At 27.6% G+C, this 19,543-nt stretch overlaps 1 protein-coding gene across 1 annotated transcript; it reads left to right on the top strand.

Annotated features, from left to right (window-relative positions):
• The first annotated feature begins 28 nt into the window (after positions 1-28).
• Positions 29-19,299, top strand: LOC129971438 (cyclin-dependent kinase 9-like). Its single transcript, XM_056085197.1, has 9 exons — positions 29-174; positions 924-998; positions 3,002-3,115; positions 9,506-9,587; positions 9,952-10,042; positions 10,745-10,922; positions 13,012-13,261; positions 15,206-15,355; positions 18,600-19,299. The coding sequence occupies exons 1-9, from the start codon at positions 152-154 to the stop codon at positions 18,876-18,878; spliced, it is 1,242 nt and encodes a 413-aa protein (XP_055941172.1). The 5' UTR covers positions 29-151; the 3' UTR covers positions 18,879-19,299.
• Positions 19,300-19,543: the final 244 nt, after the last annotated feature.

The raw sequence follows: 19,543 nt of genomic DNA, 5'->3' as shown, positions 1-19,543 counted from the left end.
TTGTTTTTCATCGAATTGCGCGATTTTTCTGCTTGACTTGGCAAATGAGTTTCAGCTGATTTGTGTGTTTTTTAAATTTTGTTCTTGTTTCATTTGAGAAATTCAGAATAACAATATTAAAATTATTACAGCATTTGGCAGAATTTCAAAGATGTCATTGAATAGTTTAGAAAAGTAAGTTCTAATTCGAATATAGTTTATTATTAGAGTCTTCGCTATGAAAAACACTATAGAAGCTTCCAGTAATTTTTTAGTATTCTATTTAAATTAGAAGTTCTTTTAGTTTTTGTATTATTTATCATTCATTAAAATATTTTATGAGTGGTATGACGTTTAAAAATGAATTGAGTGTATTCATAAATTAATTCATTTTTAAAATGTATAATTTTTTAAAAACGGAGCTTAGTTATGTCCGAGCGTAATGAGAAATTTTTATAGCCATGAATAATTATTTTGAATTACTTTGGATTCTGTTTTTAGTCAATGCTTGGTTTTCAAAGAGAAGTGTATAAAGAGATAGAAATTATTCGAATTAATACACAAATTTTCGAAAACTTGAAAACTTTTGTAACATTTCCATTCTGTACTTCATAGAGCTCAATGCAGCTATTTTAATTTCTATGTTTTCTGTCTTGTTATAAACTTTAGAGTTCTTGTTATTATGCTATAAAGTTATATATATGTAATAACTTGATTCTGTAGATAAGAACAAGCTGGCTATAGAAACTTCTTGTGAAAAAAATGTCAAAATATGAATCTGACAATAATTCAAATTGTTGAATAAATAGGTAATGTTAATAGTGATGCAATTAATTTAAATATTTTTCCTCTTAAGCCTTTATGAGAATTTTCAAAATTGATTCTTATGAATGTTTTCAAAATTAGTAATTTATATAGATTAAGAGTATATTACTTGATTACAGCAAAGGGATAAAACGAGAAAGTGAGCAAATAGAAGATACAAAAGTTGCAAAAAAACCTTGTCTCTATGAGGAAAAGTAAGTGCATATCTCTGTTATTAAAAAAAATAATAGCTTTTATATATTTTCCCCCTTATTTTTAATTTTGGATATTTTTATATAAAATGCTCCATGTTAAAAAACTTAGTAATCTTAAGGATAAGTACTATCTATTATTTACACTGTTGTATTTCAGATATTATTTATTATTAATCAGATAGTGCCACCTTGTAGAAAGTTAGAAATTCTAAACTGTATATTAAAAAATATTTAACTAGTATGTTTCTCTTGTTTTATTTTTCGTACTAATATTATTCTAGTGATTATTGTATCCACCTTATATTCAGTTCTTGTACGCTAGTTTTATTTTGTCTGCTTATATCCGACTGTTTCAATAAAGGTTTTTTTAAAGCTAATTTTGTTTACTTTTAAATGTTAAATTTTTATTTTTAATGTTAATTCAATGAATTGCATGATTATAAAGTATTATACAGAACATTCTGAAATTATTATAAAACTTCAGTTTTTATTTATAATGAATAAGAAGTAAGGTTATAAAATTCTATTTTATGATGTAATCTTATCTCATCAAAGATACTAGCAATGTGTAATTGCCAATCAAGATGGCTGCCCTGATAAATAAGATTATAAACTGTTATAGTTGCTGTTTTTTTTATTACAGTTGTGAATACAGTTTATCTGTCTCCTATTCTGGAATAATCTCTGTAAACCAGCTGCATCAGTTTGTGCTTTGGATAGTAAAATAAAAGTATATGATGACTTTGATGTTTAAAAAGGACACTTGATAGAATTTTTTTTTATTGAACATCCTACAATTTTGCTAATGGCAGGAATCTTGTAATTTCCCTACCATATTAAACAAAAGGATCCCCCTTCCCAAATAACACGAAATAAATCATGCATGCAAAGCTTTTGGCATCTGAAAAGGATATTAGGCAGAAATTTTTAACTGTAAAAAACACTACGGCTTTGCTAGCAACAGGATTGCAGATCTAGTAGATTTGCTAGTGCGTTGAAATTAAGGATTCCAAGGATATAAAAGAAACAGAGATATACCAACAATAGTTTTCTTTTTTTACTACTACTAAGGCTACACATAGAATGTCTGGAAATTCATTCAAACCTGTATCTTAATCTATGTAATTCATAGATCTAAAAATTGCAGAATTTATCCAATTGTCTTAGTTACAAACCTTGTTGGTTCATCTTTAATGCTCAACTTAAAACTTGGAATTCAGTGAATTTCTTTTAAACTGAGATAACTGTGAAGTATAAAGAAATTTCCCCCAAATTTTTTTCTGAAATATTTGCTAGATTAGTAAGAAATTGTTTTAGAAATTTTTTATTGATCAAAATATTTCAAGATTGGAAGATATAAGAGTAATAAATTTTTTAAAAATCTTGCATTATCTCAAAAGAAGAAAAAAATAATCCAAATGTCAGTATTGATTATCTGATTATGTATATTATCTGATAGTATATACCTATTAAAAATTGTTTGAGAATATGTATTACTTATTAGATAAAGATAAAAGAAATGACAATTTCAGTGTATACACAGAAGTTAGATGTATCCCTCTTGTGAATTGGGTGCTGGTTATTTGTAAATTAAACGTAGTTTAATGACTTAAAAATAATTAAAATCATTTCTTTTCTTTCTATTCAAATAACATTTTCATTTGTTTATGTGTCATTGAATTTGAAACTTATTCCAAATTTCTGAATTACATTGTAGATATGCATTTTTTAAAGCAGTTGATTAAAATTTAGATAAGTTTTTATTTATTTTCTGGAAAGATAATGGCTTGTAAGAGAAAATTATGTTCTAATTTCAGTTATAAAAATTGAAAAAAAAAAAAAAGCTTTAATATTTTTTCATATTGAATATATCATAATTTTATTACAAAATAAAACTTTAATATTTTTATGGAGTCAATTTTTTAACTTAAAACTGACATTTGGAAACAAAAAGTTTCATTGATATTTTTATTAATTAATATATCTTAATTTTATTTTTTTAGAGAAAAAGTAAATTTTGAGAAATTGATGGAAAAACTTGCAAATGCCTATTACCCATATTGCGAAGAAGTTTCAAAATATGAAAAATTAGCTAAAATTGGACAAGGAACTTTTGGGTAAAGTATAACATACTGTTGTTTTAGGTACTATATTTGATAATTTTAGTTTTATATCAAGATTATCAAGTTCCAGTACATGATACAGCATTCTTGGTTACTTGATGATTGAATGTAGGGCCCGCTATAATATATAATTAACGTATTTTTTTAGGATATTGTTTATTTTAATCTCAAAATAAGTTTTGGGTAACACAAATTCTTAGCTTTATTTAAGGGTCACCATATTAATGGACTTCTATACAATCAGATGTTAAGATAAAGAGGAAAAAATATTTTAAAATTAAGTTTATTGTATGAGCTTTAAAGATATACTTAAACAAAATGAACTTTTCCGTTTGCCGAGCACAAATGAAAAATCGCCAAATAATGTAGAATTCCACCAAATTCGCATTTTGTTTAACAATTGGCGACATTTGTGCCCAGCTAACGGAAAAGTACCAACGAAACATAGTTTCTGATTCATATAAAGCATTTTGAAAAAAAATGCTCCTTACTTTTTATAATATTTTTCTTGTATTTGCAACAAAAGAATGTGTTTTATGGTATGTTTTATATTAAATGATTGCTTGCTTATTATATAATCAGACATATTTAATTGGTACAGTAAAAAATTCTTGCAAAATTGCTTTATCTACTAATTGTTGCCTTGTTATTTTTTTAATTCTGAGAACTGTACATAAAATTCCTGGTTAAAGTGAAGATTAGTGTGCCTCCCAAAGATTAGTGTACCTCCCAAGTTGTTAGTTCTTCTAACAACCCTAATGCTGTTTTGTTTAATACTTTTTAATGGTTGAGTTGTACATGAACTACAACTTTTTAAGAAAAATGTTAAATTAAAAATAATAAAAAATATGGATTAAAGACTTTGATTTTATTATAATTAAGTTTTTTTACAACTAATAAGACATTGCAATTCTATTTTTAATGTGAATATGAACAGAAAATATATATTCTTTTGCAATTTTTAATTGTCAGAATGTGCTTTAAAAAATCATCTGCATTCTTTGTTCAAAACTCTTCTGCAATGAAATTCTTCGCAGTTATCGTAATTCTTTTGGTGCTCTAATGGTTGGTTCTCTTGATAATTTGTTGTATTGGTAATTGTGCAAGAATGGATGTCTGGTGAATGGGATAGCATTAAGTATTGAAGTTAGGAAAGGATGTTTGTTTGTATGCACTGTTCCTGTTATCCACACAGATAGGATGTTTTAAGTTAAAAAATTCTGCCCGGTGCCTTCTTCAGATGCCGACAGGCATCGTGTACTCTACATTTTGCTCTTTACACAACAGACCGGTGCAGCCGGTTTGAAAAACTTATTAAAATAAAAATTACAATACTTATCACTAAAGATCATAATTTTAATGCATAAAGTGGTAATCATAACCGTTTCACAGAAGTGTTTGTATATTTTGTCCGCCATCTTTATTGGCGACTTGGCATCCTTTTTTTTTTTTTTATATATATATATATTTTTTTTAAAGATTGTACTATTCTCACCTCTTAGCTTTCAAAATTTATTTGAATAAATTTTGAAAAATGCTCAATAACTTGGAGTCATGTACTGTCAGTTGTGTATAAAATCTTAATATATATAAATTACGTGTCACGTTGTTTGTCCGCGATGGACTCCTAAACTACTTAACCGATTTTAATCAAATTTGCACACCGTGTGCAGTTTGATCTAACTTAAAAGATAGGATAGCCCTTTTTTGAATTTTTAATTAGAATTTTAATTATTAATTAAAAACTAACTTTCCCGCCGAAAAAATCGTTTCATTTTCCCCACCGCCAAATGAGTACGGCTTCAGTTTTTTTTCCCAACAGTCATGAGGCTAGGCTTAAGATTTTTCTGCTGATTATTTTAAACGATTCTATTTATTTTTTTAATGTTCATTCTTAAGTACTTTTGAATTAATATAAAACAGAATAAAGAAAATTAAAAATTTCTAATCTGCATAGCGTTACCCCAACTGGTGTAGAAAAACTCACGCATTTGCGTTACGTTTCGAATCCGAATGTTCGAATTATTTATGATCCTATCCGAAAACGTTTCTCAGGAATAAGATATCATTTTCCACAATTATTTTTTAATGCATACAATAAATTTGATACGTTGCAACGGATAAAGTATCACGATCTTATGTTTGAATTTTGTTTTACTGTGCACGGTGGCAATTCTCAGAAATAAGATATTTTATTTGAAAATGATTAATTACAAACGTTTTAACGGATCACTGATTAATATAACATACTAAAATTCTGTTGTTTTTTTTAATTTTAAAGAAGTTTGGAAAAATACTTGGAGGTGCACACGGATAATTATTACTTTTCGTTTTGAATGAATTCCGATTCTTTATTTGACTGTTTACTAAGAAAAATGTTGTACGGCAATAACATTTGTTACCTTCATTGAATTTTCAATTAAATGATTTTATTTCTTTTGTTAAGCATATCGTAAAAAAGGTAAGTGAACGAGCCAATAATAAGTTCCTCTAATCGGATAATAAAAAAATATTAACTCATTTGTATGCTAAATGAAATTTAATCTTTTTTACATAAATTATTGAAGATATGATAATAAAAAATGGTTACAATAATCGTTTCAGTTTTTCATTTCTTTACTAATAAACTGCATGTACGTATCAAGTTATGTCAGCTATCATCAACTCAGCTATCATTCACTTCAGCTACAATGCTTATCATTATTTAATAAATGTTTCTGAAACTGATTTCATTTTGTAAATGAATTCTGAATTATTGCAACAGACAAATGTATCAATGACGGAATAAATCTCATGGCAACTTCATGTGTGGAATATAGAACTTTTTTTTAAAAAAAATCTCTCCTTTAAGCTGAGGAAGCCAAAATCGGTATCACTGAAGTTAGAGGATTTATTATACATCATAAAGGGTTTATACTAAGAAGGAAGGTTTTAAGAAGGAACAAATTATTTGTTCATTATTTGACAGTCACAATTATCTGTTAGCTCCAAGCGATTCTAACAGATGGCGGTATCTGTTGACTGGATTGAGTAAGTATTCTAACAGATGGCGCTGTGTTAAAAGTACCAACGTTTCACATAAGCTACAATTTAATGGCATAACCACCACGTGTTGCTGAGGCTAAAGTATAAGTTAAATTTATTTCGTAGTAAACGCAATACAATGAAATTCAATTGTTCTTACTTTTTCAATTTTTGGTATTAGCATAGACGACTACGTGTTATTTAGACTGAAGTATAAATTGAATTCATATTATAGTAAAAGTAATACAGTGCAATTCTTCTTGATTTTTAATTATTAGTGCTTCATTGTTCAACAATCTTTAATTAAAATGCATGTCTAAAACAATCATTCTTATGGCGAAGTGTTGAAACACTTCGATTGGCCATAAACATGCGCTTACAATTGCAAAATGATCCATCTGCACAAATATTTTCTGAATAATTACTAGATATTGGGAACGGTAAAATAGAACTGCAACCAAATGCGCAATGCATTAAACTGCCAGACAATTTCTGCACTGTTCTTGAGGGAAAAATGAATTGATTCAGAGTATTTTTCCGGATATACAGAGTAATTACTTGAATCATAACTGGCTCAGTTATCGGGCTATTTTGGCAGCCAAAAATGTTGATGTTGACGAAATTAACCATATAACCTTCGATTAAAGATTGGTTCACCTATTATTCTCCTGCGTAATTTGAATCCATCTCGATTATGCAACGGTACGCGTTTAGTCATCAAAAAGATCACCGGAAATATACTTGAAGCTACCATTTTAACTGGAAAGTTTAAAGGAGAAGTGGTCCTGTTGCCACGTGTTCCGATGATACCACCAGAATCTACGATACCCTTCAAAAGGTTACAGTTTCCAATTCGTTTAGCTTTTGCCATGTCTATAAATAAGTCTCAAGGCCAAACAATGTCCATTTGTGGTTTAGATTTGGAAAATCCATGTTTTTTTCATGGGCAACTATATGTTGAATGTTCTATGTGTAGGAAAACCGTCAAATCTATTTGAGTTAGCTAAAGACAGGTTAACCAAAAATATTGTGCACCGATTAGGGCTAAATTAAATTGAAATTAAAAGTATTTATAATTCAAAATAATAAACATTAAGATAGTTTTAAATCTTTTATTAATAAACATTAATAAAAGATTTAAAACTATCTGCCCTACCTACCTCATTTATAAGTTTAAGTGTTATGTGTTTTTTACTAACAACTTTGTAATGTACTCATTTGTTACAAACTTGAAAACAAAAAATAAAGAAATTTAAATTTATTTTTTTGTATTGATTTTTGCTCAATATCAACGGTAGTAGAAAATCAATCATGGAGGTCCCCATGTTTTTTTTTTACAAATGGCATCTGTGTAAAAAAGCATGGTGGTCCCCATGACTGGTGTTCTCCTACCGTTTCCCTTGAATAGTTTACTACTATGTAATATTACAAAAACCTTAGCCACAGCAACGAGTGGCCGGGTCTGCTAGTTAATGATAAAAAATGCATGCATATTTTCCATAGATATAAGTAATAATATGCTGCTTAACAACACCAAAGTATTACTTTATTGTATAATTCAATAATATATTGTAGAAATTCGAATATTTAAGTAAATATACAGTAGACTCCCAATTATCCGCGGGCGGGTTATTCGCGGTCCGGATTATCCGCGCCTGCCGCACAAAGGTTTTTTTTTTTTTTTTTTTTGACTGATTTTTTCAAAAAGGTGCAGTTTTACAGTTATGCTTTTGTAATTACATAATACATTACAGTATTAAAACAGTACATATGTATTAATTTTTCTGTGTATCCTTGACGCCTCTCGTAAGTACAAAGTACTTTTCTGTTTTCATTAACAAAATGCATTTTAGGTTAGTTTTGAGTGATATACTAAAATATTAAGCGTTAGTTAAACATTTCCTGCTGTTTATTTTTCGTTTTATTGTACATAAAACGATTTTTCAAAGTTGGAATGACTGTTTTCTTTTTTGCTATACCCGTGTTTAGCTTTTTTCGGATTATCCGCGATTTTTGTTATCTGCGGCGGTCGCGCCACCCAATTCCACGGATAATCGGGAGTGTACTGTATTCTCTTGTATTCAGATCCCATTCATTTAGCATGTAGCATTTTGACCTAATATATGTAACAAATATAGCTAATTCTTAGAATTGCCTTTTGATTTCATGAAAATCTAAAACATAATTGCACTATTTTTTTTCTTGTGCAAGAAAAGCAAGATACAATTAATATGCTGAATTTAATTATTATTTATTTGTTGATTCTATTTGTTTCTGACCTGAATAATTCTTGTCTAAATGTTTATTTTAAAAAAAGAGTACAAGAAAATTAAGAACTGCAATTGGTCCATGAATACTTTGTATGATGCTTTTCCTTATCAATAATCTGTTTTCAACCAAATTGCTGATAGTAAATTTTCCTTTGTTATGTACATAAAATTTGCTTAAGTTACATAAATATAAACATTATAAAAAAAATCTTGCAAATTGTATTTGTGCATGTTTGCTACTATAATTGATAAAATACTAGTTTATTATATACTACAGTTACAGAATTTTTCTGTTAGTAAAAACAGCTGTATCTGATAGCATATATTTTAGAGTTGATCTGTATGTAAGGTGTTTAATTATATATTAAAATAGTTTTCACCATTCAAAAGTAATCTACTTTCATTTTGTCCTCAAGTGCTAAATCATCTTTTTTAATATGTATCTTTTTCCTTCGTTCCTATTCTTTAAACAATTATCTATCGTTTGAGTTATTTATTATTTAGCTTATTTGCTGTATTAAAAATTTCAATATGACAGTCAGTGTGACAATTCATAAATTTATAAGTGAGCTGTTTTTGATTGTATTTGGTTATGGCAAATATATTTTTACAAAAATGGAGCAAGTTATCATTAAACTATTATTTAAAGGCATTTGTAAAATCTTTTGCTTTTAATTTTTCATCAATGAATGGTTTTGGGGCTATTTCTTTTACTCTTGGGGATCAAAGCATTTGATATCTTTTTAACTTTAAAATTTATAATTTGTATATTGTAAATTTTTTGTTTATATTCTAAAGTTTTTAGGAAATATAATAATTTTATCTGCACAGTAATTGGATTGTATGGGTATAATTGGATTTGTGGATATAATTGGATTATGGCCTTTAGAACATGAATTGGAATGTCAAGAATTAAATAGAAATCGATTTACAAATGCATGTGCATTAGCAAAATATAGATGTGAAATTTTCAAATTATTTTAGTTTTTTTTTTTAAACTTTTTTATTTATAAATTACATAAATTTTATATATAAATATAAATGTATATAACTGCCCCTTATAACTAATTTTTTTCATGTTTTGATATAGGGAGGTTTTTAAAGCTCGTCATCGTATTACAAGAAAAATTGTTGCCTTGAAAAAAGTCCTGATGGAAAATGAGAAAGAAGGGGTAATATGTTTCTTCTACATAATTAACATTTAAAGATTTTGAACTCAAGATATTAATTAGAAGGCATTCTTGTCCTTTATTTTTTATTATTATTATTATTTTTTTTTTTTTTTTTTTTTACTTAAACCTATGATTTAACAATAAGAAATACACAAGAAAAATTTCCCTCATTTAAGTTCTAGATTATTTTTAATTTGTTTCTATTATTAATGAAATGCTGACAATATTTGTTCAAATTGCAAATTGTGTATATTAGTTTGGGATGAGTTAGTGTACATTGATGTAAAATGATTTATAGGTTTAGCTGCTATTTTTATTCAGTTTTCAAGTCGTAGATAAGAATCAAAATGCTTTTCTTTTTTAGTTTCCCATAACAGCCTTGAGAGAAATTAAAATTCTTCAGCTCCTGAAACATGAAAATGTTGTTAATTTGATTGAAATCTGCCGAACAAAGCGTACGTATATCCCATGTGTAATATAAATGTTTTTTAAATTCCATATCTGTCACTGCATCTTTTTTTCTATAATAAATTTTTATTTCTCAAGTTAATTGCTTAAATATGTATATAGAAGTTTAATATTGGCTTGTATTGAGTATTTTTTAAAATTCTTTTATTGAGTGTTTTATTATTTTCTCATTTCTTAAGTATATGTAGATTGTTATAAGGTTATGGTTACTATATGTGTTTAGGTTATGTTTTGTGAAGAAGGGGGAGGGGGCTTCTATTCTGTGTTATCGGTTGAAATATATTGTATTAAGTGTCTATAAAATTACATAAATAGGTACATCATTTGTGATCTAATTATGTAGTTTGAAATGGTAGCTGTAGATATTGCAAAATAGAAATACAATATCTTTTTGTAAGAATATGAAAATATTCAAATTTTAATCATATTGTACATTTTAATATTCTTTGTGTATTTCTGCCCGACTACATAAGAGTTTATATAGTCCAAATGTCAGACTTATTTTAATTATTTGGAGAAAAAAAAAATGAGAAAACTAATTTTATTAAACTCATATTGTCTTTCTCGCTGAATAATTAGGCAATAAAAATTTAGATTGATCCCTCTTCCCTATTTAGTTTTTAGCACTTTTTAAAATTAAGATTAAATATTTTATGACTGAAATCTTATTTTCTTATTTCTGTTCTCAGCTTCTTCCTTTAATCGCTGCAAATCAACATTTTACCTTGTATTTGACTTTTGTGAGCATGACTTGGCTGGCTTGCTTAGTAATGTTAATGTCAAATTTTCACTTGGAGAAATTAAGATGGTTATGAAACAGCTGCTTAATGGCTTATACTTTATACACAGTAACAAAATACTTCATAGGTAAGTAATTTCTTAAAATTCAGTTAAAATATATCAAGAATTTTTAAAAAGTTATTTAAATATTCGATTTCAAAAAAGGTTTATTATAAAAAAAATTTTAAATCAAGTATCACTTGTTTCTCTTTGTTTAAAATAATCATGAGTATTGACTTTCTGCCAGTCCACAGACTTCTGCTTTACCGTTTTGGTATATTTTCTGTTTTTCCTATTATTTCAGAAAATAACTTCCCTCCATTCCATAAAATTTTGCAGTTCTCTTTTTGTTTCATCATTATTAAACTAATCATTTGAAAATTTGTTTTGAAGCTATTTAGTCTTTTTGAACAGTCTTTATTTTTCTATTATCTGAGTATCTAGTTATCTCTAGTCTGTTAATGTTAAAAGGAAAAAAGAATATTTTTGCTGTTTTTATTTGAGCTTGAATCTCAAAATAACTAATAATGTAAATAAGGAATTCAGCAATGAAACTAATAAATGATATGGCAAATAATCTATTACAGGACACCATTTATACTTCAGATAAATAAGAAAATCATTATTCAATATTAAATAGAATTATAATTTTTTTTATACAATATAAACTAATTTATGTAGATATTAAGGATTAATATGAAGTATACTTTATATTAGCATTCAAATAGAAACTTAATTTTAAAAATGAGGTATATTTTATATATTAATATTCAGTTAAATGGAAGTTTAACAAGGTTATATCAAAATAGGGTTCTTTTAAATGTGGTTATTATTTATATCTAAAATAATATGATTAAAAGGAATATTTTTTGCTTTTTATGCATTTTTAAATTTTGTGGAGTTTTAAGTGGGTGATGCTTTTTCTTAATTAAATGATGAAGGGAAATATTTTGCTGTCGATTGCCTACATTCATTACCATGTGTCTTTGATTGACAAAAAAATTATAGTTAGTATGAGAATAGGATTTCAGTTTAAGAAATTTTGTTGAGAAATTTATTTTTTAAATGAAATTCTTGAATTAAAATTTCACATGAGTATCGTCTATCTTCTATCTACATCGAAGCAGTTTGTTTAAATATTATTACTAATCACTATTTAAAAAGTAATACAATAGAAATGTTCATATGCACTCTCTTGGTCACACCAAAATGCTGATCACATTTTTTCACCTTTTATTATATTTCTGTTAAGTTTTTAATTGTAATTATAATTATTTGCTCCAATAATTTTTTTAATTCTTTTTTTTTATAGTTAAATATTTGTTACTTACATCATTAATGATAAATCATTTCTTTCTTTCAGGCTAAATAGGAATCAATTTTTGCCTATGGAAGTCTCAGAGATCAGCTGTTTACAATAGTAAACCAAAATGATATTTATTAACATATCAGAAAAAATTTCACACAGTCTAAATTTCTTAAGTTTGCAAGGCAATAAACAAGGTATAAAACTTGCAACAACAAAAATAAAAAACAGATGGACTGGCACCATTTAGATATTTTAAAATGTTTAATGTAAATTCATTTCAAGGTTTAAGAAGAAAAAAAAATTGTTCTAAAATATTTCTTCCCTAATATGAAACAAAACAATGTTGTACCCTGTCAAGATATAAACAGCAATATTTAAATTGTAATAAGGGAAAACATTTTTTTTCTGACAAATTAGTCCAATTTATTAATGATGAAGGACGTGTAATTATAACTTTATCTCATTCTAATAATTGAATTTCCCATTGATTTGTCATTTTTACAATTGCACAACTGTGATGCTTTTGTGCTTTGGTGCAGTAATTCAAATTTTTTTTTTTCTTTTTCGGGTGGCACCTTTTGTCAGTTTGTAATTTCTAGGATTGTAGCAGACACCTTACATATCACATTAAAAACATTTCTATTATAAGCAGTAAAATATTATCTCTTTGTACATTCAAGGTAAAATTCTTGTTAATAAATCATTCTCTTAATGTAAGTATAATAAAATAATTTTATATATTTTATAGTATAATCAGTGATAGAAAATTTTTTTAAATGGTTTCCATCTAAAATTTTATGCCTGCATTATTATTTATTTAAATTGTATTTAATGAATCATATTGTTAAATTTAATCTTCTTTCACAGGGATATGAAAGCTGCCAACATACTTATTACTAAGACTGGGACATTAAAAATTGCTGATTTTGGCTTAGCAAGAGCTTTTAGTGCAAGTAAGAGTGCTGATAAACCAAATCGATATACAAACAGAGTAGTAACCTTATGGTATAGGCCACCTGAACTCCTCCTTGGTGAGAGAAACTATGGTCCTCCTGTTGACCTGTGGGGTGCTGGCTGCATAATGGCAGAAATGTGGACAAGAAGTCCTATTATGCAAGTAAGTTACTGATGGATGTGGTAGTAATTACATTTTAAAATTTATCAAAGATGCATTTCATTACAGCATTTCATATTACCTCTTTTTGTTGTTGATTTTTCTTCATGTAAGGGATTAATTCTTAAGTTAAACTTATTTTTATCGATGTTTTAACTCCAGTAATTGTTGCACTTATAGCTGCAGTGTACAACAACGTGTTAATAGCAATTCATTTTCATTAAAAAAAGTATGTGCCAAAAATTTAACTATTGAAAGTCCACTATGATCAGCTAGATGTTTGTCAGTGAGATTTTATTCAAACTTTTAAGTTTCCTTCACTTTAAAAATGTGACATTGTCTCTTGACAAAATAATGTTTGTTGAAAATATGCAGCTTAATGAAACAGAGTTGTATTAATGTATTTTCTTTCCATTAAATGAAGATGCAAAATAACTGTGTATATTTTTGGCAAATATTATTTTTCTATATTTTATGCTTAATTACTTATAAAATTCTGCAATTGCTTTTAAAGCACATACGATAAAGCTTTGTTGTGTTATGTGTATTATCAATATTTTTTTAAATTTATAATTCAATATTATTTATACAAATTTAAAGAAAAGTAATAAAATGAGGTTTTCATAATTATTACAATATATGATTACATAGTACCGAAAACAATTAGATTTATCATAAAAATGGGAAAAATCATTCTTGTATTGCATATTTATTTTCTATGCTATATGCTTGCATACAAATATGTAATTAATACCTTTAATGATCTGATACAGACTGTCTGCGAGTTGTAAGTTAAACATGATAAATCAAATTAAATCTTTTGAATTATTACAGCAATGTTTGTCCAGTGGAATCCATTCTGTTTTTAAAGGAACATATAATGACTTTCTTATATTCTTCATAATAGATGCATAAATTAGAGTCAATTTGTCTTCTATTAATTTGTGAAGTGTGACTAATTTCTAAATCATTTAGTGTCACAATTCCTTTTTAAATAGAACAGACATAATTATTTAAACAGAAAATTTATAAATTTTAGAAACAGTGTGGAGACTTTCATAACAGAAGTTTTGAATCCTCCTCTTTTATAAAGGAAATACTGTATGATGATTGCAATAATTAAAAATATGTCGAGACTGTAATAAAAGGCCATATAGATATAAATTACATAAAATAGAAAAATTTATAAATTATTTTATTCTGTATATAAAAATACAATATAGCATCGATTATTTATTACAGAATAACAAATGCTATAGCAAGTATACAATATAGCATTTGAACTATTTAATCTTCAATGCTTCTTGAATTTTTAAATTTAGTTGTATAGAGTATATTTAGGTTTAATCATGGACCACAATTTCGTGCATTTCAGGTAAAAATTGTTTGACTATTTTTATGCAAAATAAAATACCATTTAAGTGTGTATGTTATTTCTAGAATATAAAGTATGATGAAAAATTCAGTTCAGTATCCAATTAAAATCAGTGTTTTAGAAATGTATTAAATATAAATTTTTTATATTTCCATTAAATAGCTGAACTAAATTATTAAATGATTAGAACACAAGTAATATAGGTATGTGATCTTATTGTGCTTGAGAACTATATGATGATGCATTGGCTGTTAGTAGAAAATCAATCACTTGGTTGGTTACTACACATCTGTTATTTTCTAAGTAGCTGTTGTCAGATTGTCATTTTTCTTGTTAATTTAGAGTAGCTAATTTCTGAAAATTTGACTTCCATGGTAAGCATTGTGTTTGTTAGTTAGAAAAATTATTAATTTGGAAATGCATTAACTCCCAGTAAAACAAAATTTTGGCTGATTGTCATTTCTATTTCAACTTCTTGTTATATTTTATTATTATTATTTTGCTTTTAAACTTCAGGATTCATTTATATATTTTTCTTATTTTTATCTACTTATTTTGTATCTTGGTTTTAGGGTAGCACAGAACAACACCAATTAACCTTAATTAGCCAGCTTTGTGGATCTATAACACCTGAAACATTTCCAGGTTGTGAAAAATTGGAATTATATAATAAACTGGATCTGCCTAAAGGACAGAAGCGTAAAGTCAAAGAAAGGCTCAAAGTAAGATGGTATTTTTAATAATTTTAATTTTAGACTAATTATCTGAAGTGAAATGATTTCATTGACATCAAAATATCACCATGAGCTATAAAAATCTGAATCCTTTATTAATCTTAATACAAATATGATCAAAATTAAAGTTGGTTCTTTTAATTTAATTTATATTTTTCTTTATTATCCTCTTCTTTGTGAAAATAATAGTGTTTAAAAAAAGACAGGAAAACTCTTATTTTTAAAGTATAAATTTTTAATATATATATTTTCCATACATATTTTTTCCTTCCTCCTTTATAAGGATTTTCTAATGCAGTAACAATTAATATAACATTTTTGTAGTAATAAAATTTAGCTAATGTTAAATTATTTGCATTTGTTCGAGGAGATAGTAACTAGGGCAGTAATGATGATAATAATAGGTATAAAACAAGTTTGAAATAAAACACAATCATTTGCCATAGTCCTTTATGGTGGACTACCTTTTAAAATTTCAACTCAAACAAACAAAAGTTGTAGGTTCCCTATTTTGGCCTAAAGAAATACACAAGTTAAATTGAATGAAGCTTGCTTAATGCTTGAAGCATTTTTGGTTCTTTAGAATGATTTAGTTGATCCCTTCTTTGTAATTAATTAAAGTTTCAGTTCTCAATTCAATTAATTTACAGTAAAATAACCTTAATTATATAATTATAAGTAAAATAACCATACCATAATTATAGCCTAATACAGTAAAATAATAATGATAAATAACCATAATTAAAATTATATAAATAAGAAAATAAATTATAATACATTTATGTAATTAAAAACATTTGCATAATTATATAAAATGAACATTAGTGAAATTCTAAATAAAAAGCAGAAAACTCCATGCTAAGTAAAGATGGCCAAAGAGAAATATTGATAATTAAAAAAAAAAAAACTATAAAACTTTAGAGTAACAGACAGTTGGTCATTTCAAAAAATTCACACCCTCTCAAACAATAATCCTTGAATTGAATAACTCATTTTTCATGAAAAAGGTAGAACAGGAAACAAATTCATGGGTGTTCTCTTTTTATCATAGTGTCCTTCTGTGTTCTATCTAATGCAACACCTAATTTTATGAAGTGTATATATATATACCGGGTGTCCCATAAATTTGTAAATACTTTAAAAATTCATAAAAATTGAAGGACTGGGTATATTTGAATGCGGTTTGCGAAACTATTATTCTCATGAAGGGGGATTTTTTTTTTGATACAGAAAAAAAAATTCCAAAATTTGTCAATAGAGGGCGCTGCACACAAGCAAATCAGTGGAAATATGCTTATGAAAGGCAGAGTGAGCGATTGGCACATCATTTCTAAAGGTTTGCATAAGGTTTGTATTAAGATGTTGACACTGGTGGATAAAGCACAATTGGTAAAGTTGTTTTATGTCAGCAACGAATCAGCAGCTGAAGCCTTACGAAAGCTTAGGACCCAGAAAAGATTGAAGAAAGGTTCAGGCCGTTTCGAAGAAACTAAGTTTGTGTCATCGGCCACACAGTGGTGCACCTCGTTTAACAACAGTCCGTACCCCCGATGTCTCTTTGCAAATGGACACGCTAAGGGAACAGTCTACAAGTGCACTCAGTAGCGCACGAGAAGTGGTACGAATAACTGGTATACCAAAGACTTCAGTGTACCGTATCCTTCATGGTGTATTGCAATTGTAGCCACACAAATTGCAATCGCTACATCAGCTCTTACCAAATGATACAGCTAAGAGATTGGAATTCTCAAATTGGGCTTGGCTAAAATTGAAGTTGATCCACGATGGCTGCTGAAAATATTGTGGACAGATGAGGCTCATTTTGCTTTGCATGGAGCAGTTAATACCCATAACTGTAGAATATGGGCACATGAGAATCCACATGCTTACACTGAGAAGCCCCTGCATTCACCACGGGCTACTGTTTGGTGTGGTTTCACTGCGTCCATTATTGTAGGCCCTTTTTTCTTTGAAAAGCCCTGTAAAAAAGCAGGATGGAAGACATGTTCAGTTAATCGAACAAGTTACTTGGAAATGTTACAGAAGGAAGTGATACCGTCCTTATTGGAACACGATGTCCTTGACACAGTGACATTCATGCAAGACGGGACACCTCTTCACATCGACACCGAAGTGAAGGCATTTTTGAGAAGAACTTTTACTGAAGAACGGATAATCAGCCGTCACTTTACACATTAATGGCCCCCACGCTCAACAGATTTAACACCCCTTGATTTTTGGCTATGAGGTTACCTTAAGTTTCGGGTGTACAGCCATAGGCCAACTTCGTTAGTGCAGTTGAAGGAAGCCATTCGCCACGAAATTTCATGTATTCATCCGGATATGCTGTATAATGGAGTTACCAGTGTTGTCTCCCGCTTCCAAGCTGTTATTTGTGGTGATGGCGGACACATAGAACAAGTACTGTAGTACTGGTGTGATACGTATGTAAACAATTGCTTGCATGCAAATAAAAGTATTTTTCCCGCATAATTTTATGTTTTGCTTGCGTTTAGCGCCCTCTATCAACAAATTTTTGAACTTTTTTTTTTTTTTTTTTTTTTTTGTATGAAAAAAAAATCCCTCTTCATGAGAATAACAGTTTTGCAAACCGCATTCAAATATACTCATTCCTTCATTTTTTATGAATTTTTAAAGTATTTACAAATTTATGGGACACCCGGTATATATATGCTTTCTTTTTTTAAAATTTAAAAATAATAGAATAAATTTATGATATAGCTAATGGAATTTGTTTGTCAGAAAATAATTAATGAAATTCCTTGAAAAAATACTTCTACATATCATTCTATAGTTGAAAATTAGATTTAAATTATTGTCTTAAATTAAAAAGGAAAATTAAAAGTGAATACTAAATCTATTTTTTTCCAATTATAATTTGACGATTTTATGTGTTTTATTTAATAGAGTACTGTGATGCTAAGGATTAATGTCTTAGTTGTGAATCTAATGAAATGACATCCAGATTTAACGTCTGATTTGTTGAACATTCTTTAAATTAATTTATTGCATTACTTTTTTACAAAATGCATACACTATCCTTGGTTTTATAGAAGCAATGAAATGCTGAAAATAAAATTTTCTACTATCTTTTGTTTAAAATAATTGAAATTATTATGCAATCCATGATAGTTTGTTCTTATTTATTCTTGATATCAAATCATTCTTCAAAGCCAGCCTGCATGATATTTTATTTAATATTTTCTTCTAGGCTTATGTAAAAGATCCATATGCATTGGATTTACTTGACAAATTGTTATCTCTCGATCCTGCAAAGAGAATTGACAGTGATACTGCTCTGAATCATGACTTCTTTTGGTCAGATCCTCTCCCATGTGATTTGTCCAAGATGCTTCAACCCCACACTCAATCTATGTTTGAATATTTGTATTCAAGGAAAAAAGACAATGTTAAACTTCCAGTTGCAGGACCACATCCTCGTCCACAACCCACTGCCAATGATGGGCAGTACCATGATAGAGTTTTTTAAATATGTACATTTATATATATGCTTTCATGTTTGAATCTTAAAAGTGTAAATGACATATGCTGTTGAAGTAAATAAGTCAATCAAACTATTCCAAGAAATTGCATTTTTAGATGGTGCAATGTTAATGTACCTATCGGTTTGTATGGGTGTTTGTAAAGCATACTTTATTTTCAGAAAATGAAATGTGATAAAATAGGTAGTTTCTAGTTTTAGAGTGAGATATAATTTATTATTTTATTTTTTTATTATTATTTATTATCTTACTTTTCAGGAATGTAAATGTTGTGATAATAAATTATGTCGTATAGTACTGAAATATTGTAAGATAAAATTATTATGGTTTCTGTGAAACATATATAATAATGTCTGATAGACAAAAAAGATAATCACATTTGAACAAAGAAATTTATTTGTAATCATTTTTGTACTGTGTTTTGTATTTGTGAACTTAAATAAATAAAATTAAAAAAATATTGTCTTTATGCTTTGACTTATCTCACTTTGGTTGATATGAAAATCATGCATCAATAATTTCATCCAACATCACATGTTACATTTTGACAGATTTATTTCAGCTACGATTTTAAGGTAATTATAAAGCTTATAAATTGCAATTCGTTGGTGGGCTTATTAGTATACTGCATTTAATAATTAGCTCAAAGTGA

This window comes from Argiope bruennichi, chromosome 6 (assembly GCF_947563725.1).
Source record: "Argiope bruennichi chromosome 6, qqArgBrue1.1, whole genome shotgun sequence".
NCBI classification, from domain to species: Eukaryota; Metazoa; Arthropoda; class Arachnida; order Araneae; family Araneidae; genus Argiope; species Argiope bruennichi.
The sequence above is the reverse complement of the archived record's forward strand: the minus strand, read 5'-3'. Positions and strand labels throughout refer to the sequence as shown.

Excerpts from the sequence above, each read along its gene's own strand:
- LOC129971438 (XM_056085197.1), top strand. The coding sequence starts at position 152 with ATGTCATTGAATAGTTTAGAAAA. Across the intron at positions 3,116-9,505 it reads ATTGGACAAGGAACTTTTGG|GGAGGTTTTTAAAGCTCGTC; the intron begins GTAAAGTATAAC and ends GTTTTGATATAG. Across the intron at positions 10,043-10,744 it reads TGAAATCTGCCGAACAAAGC|CTTCTTCCTTTAATCGCTGC; the intron begins GTACGTATATCC and ends TTCTGTTCTCAG.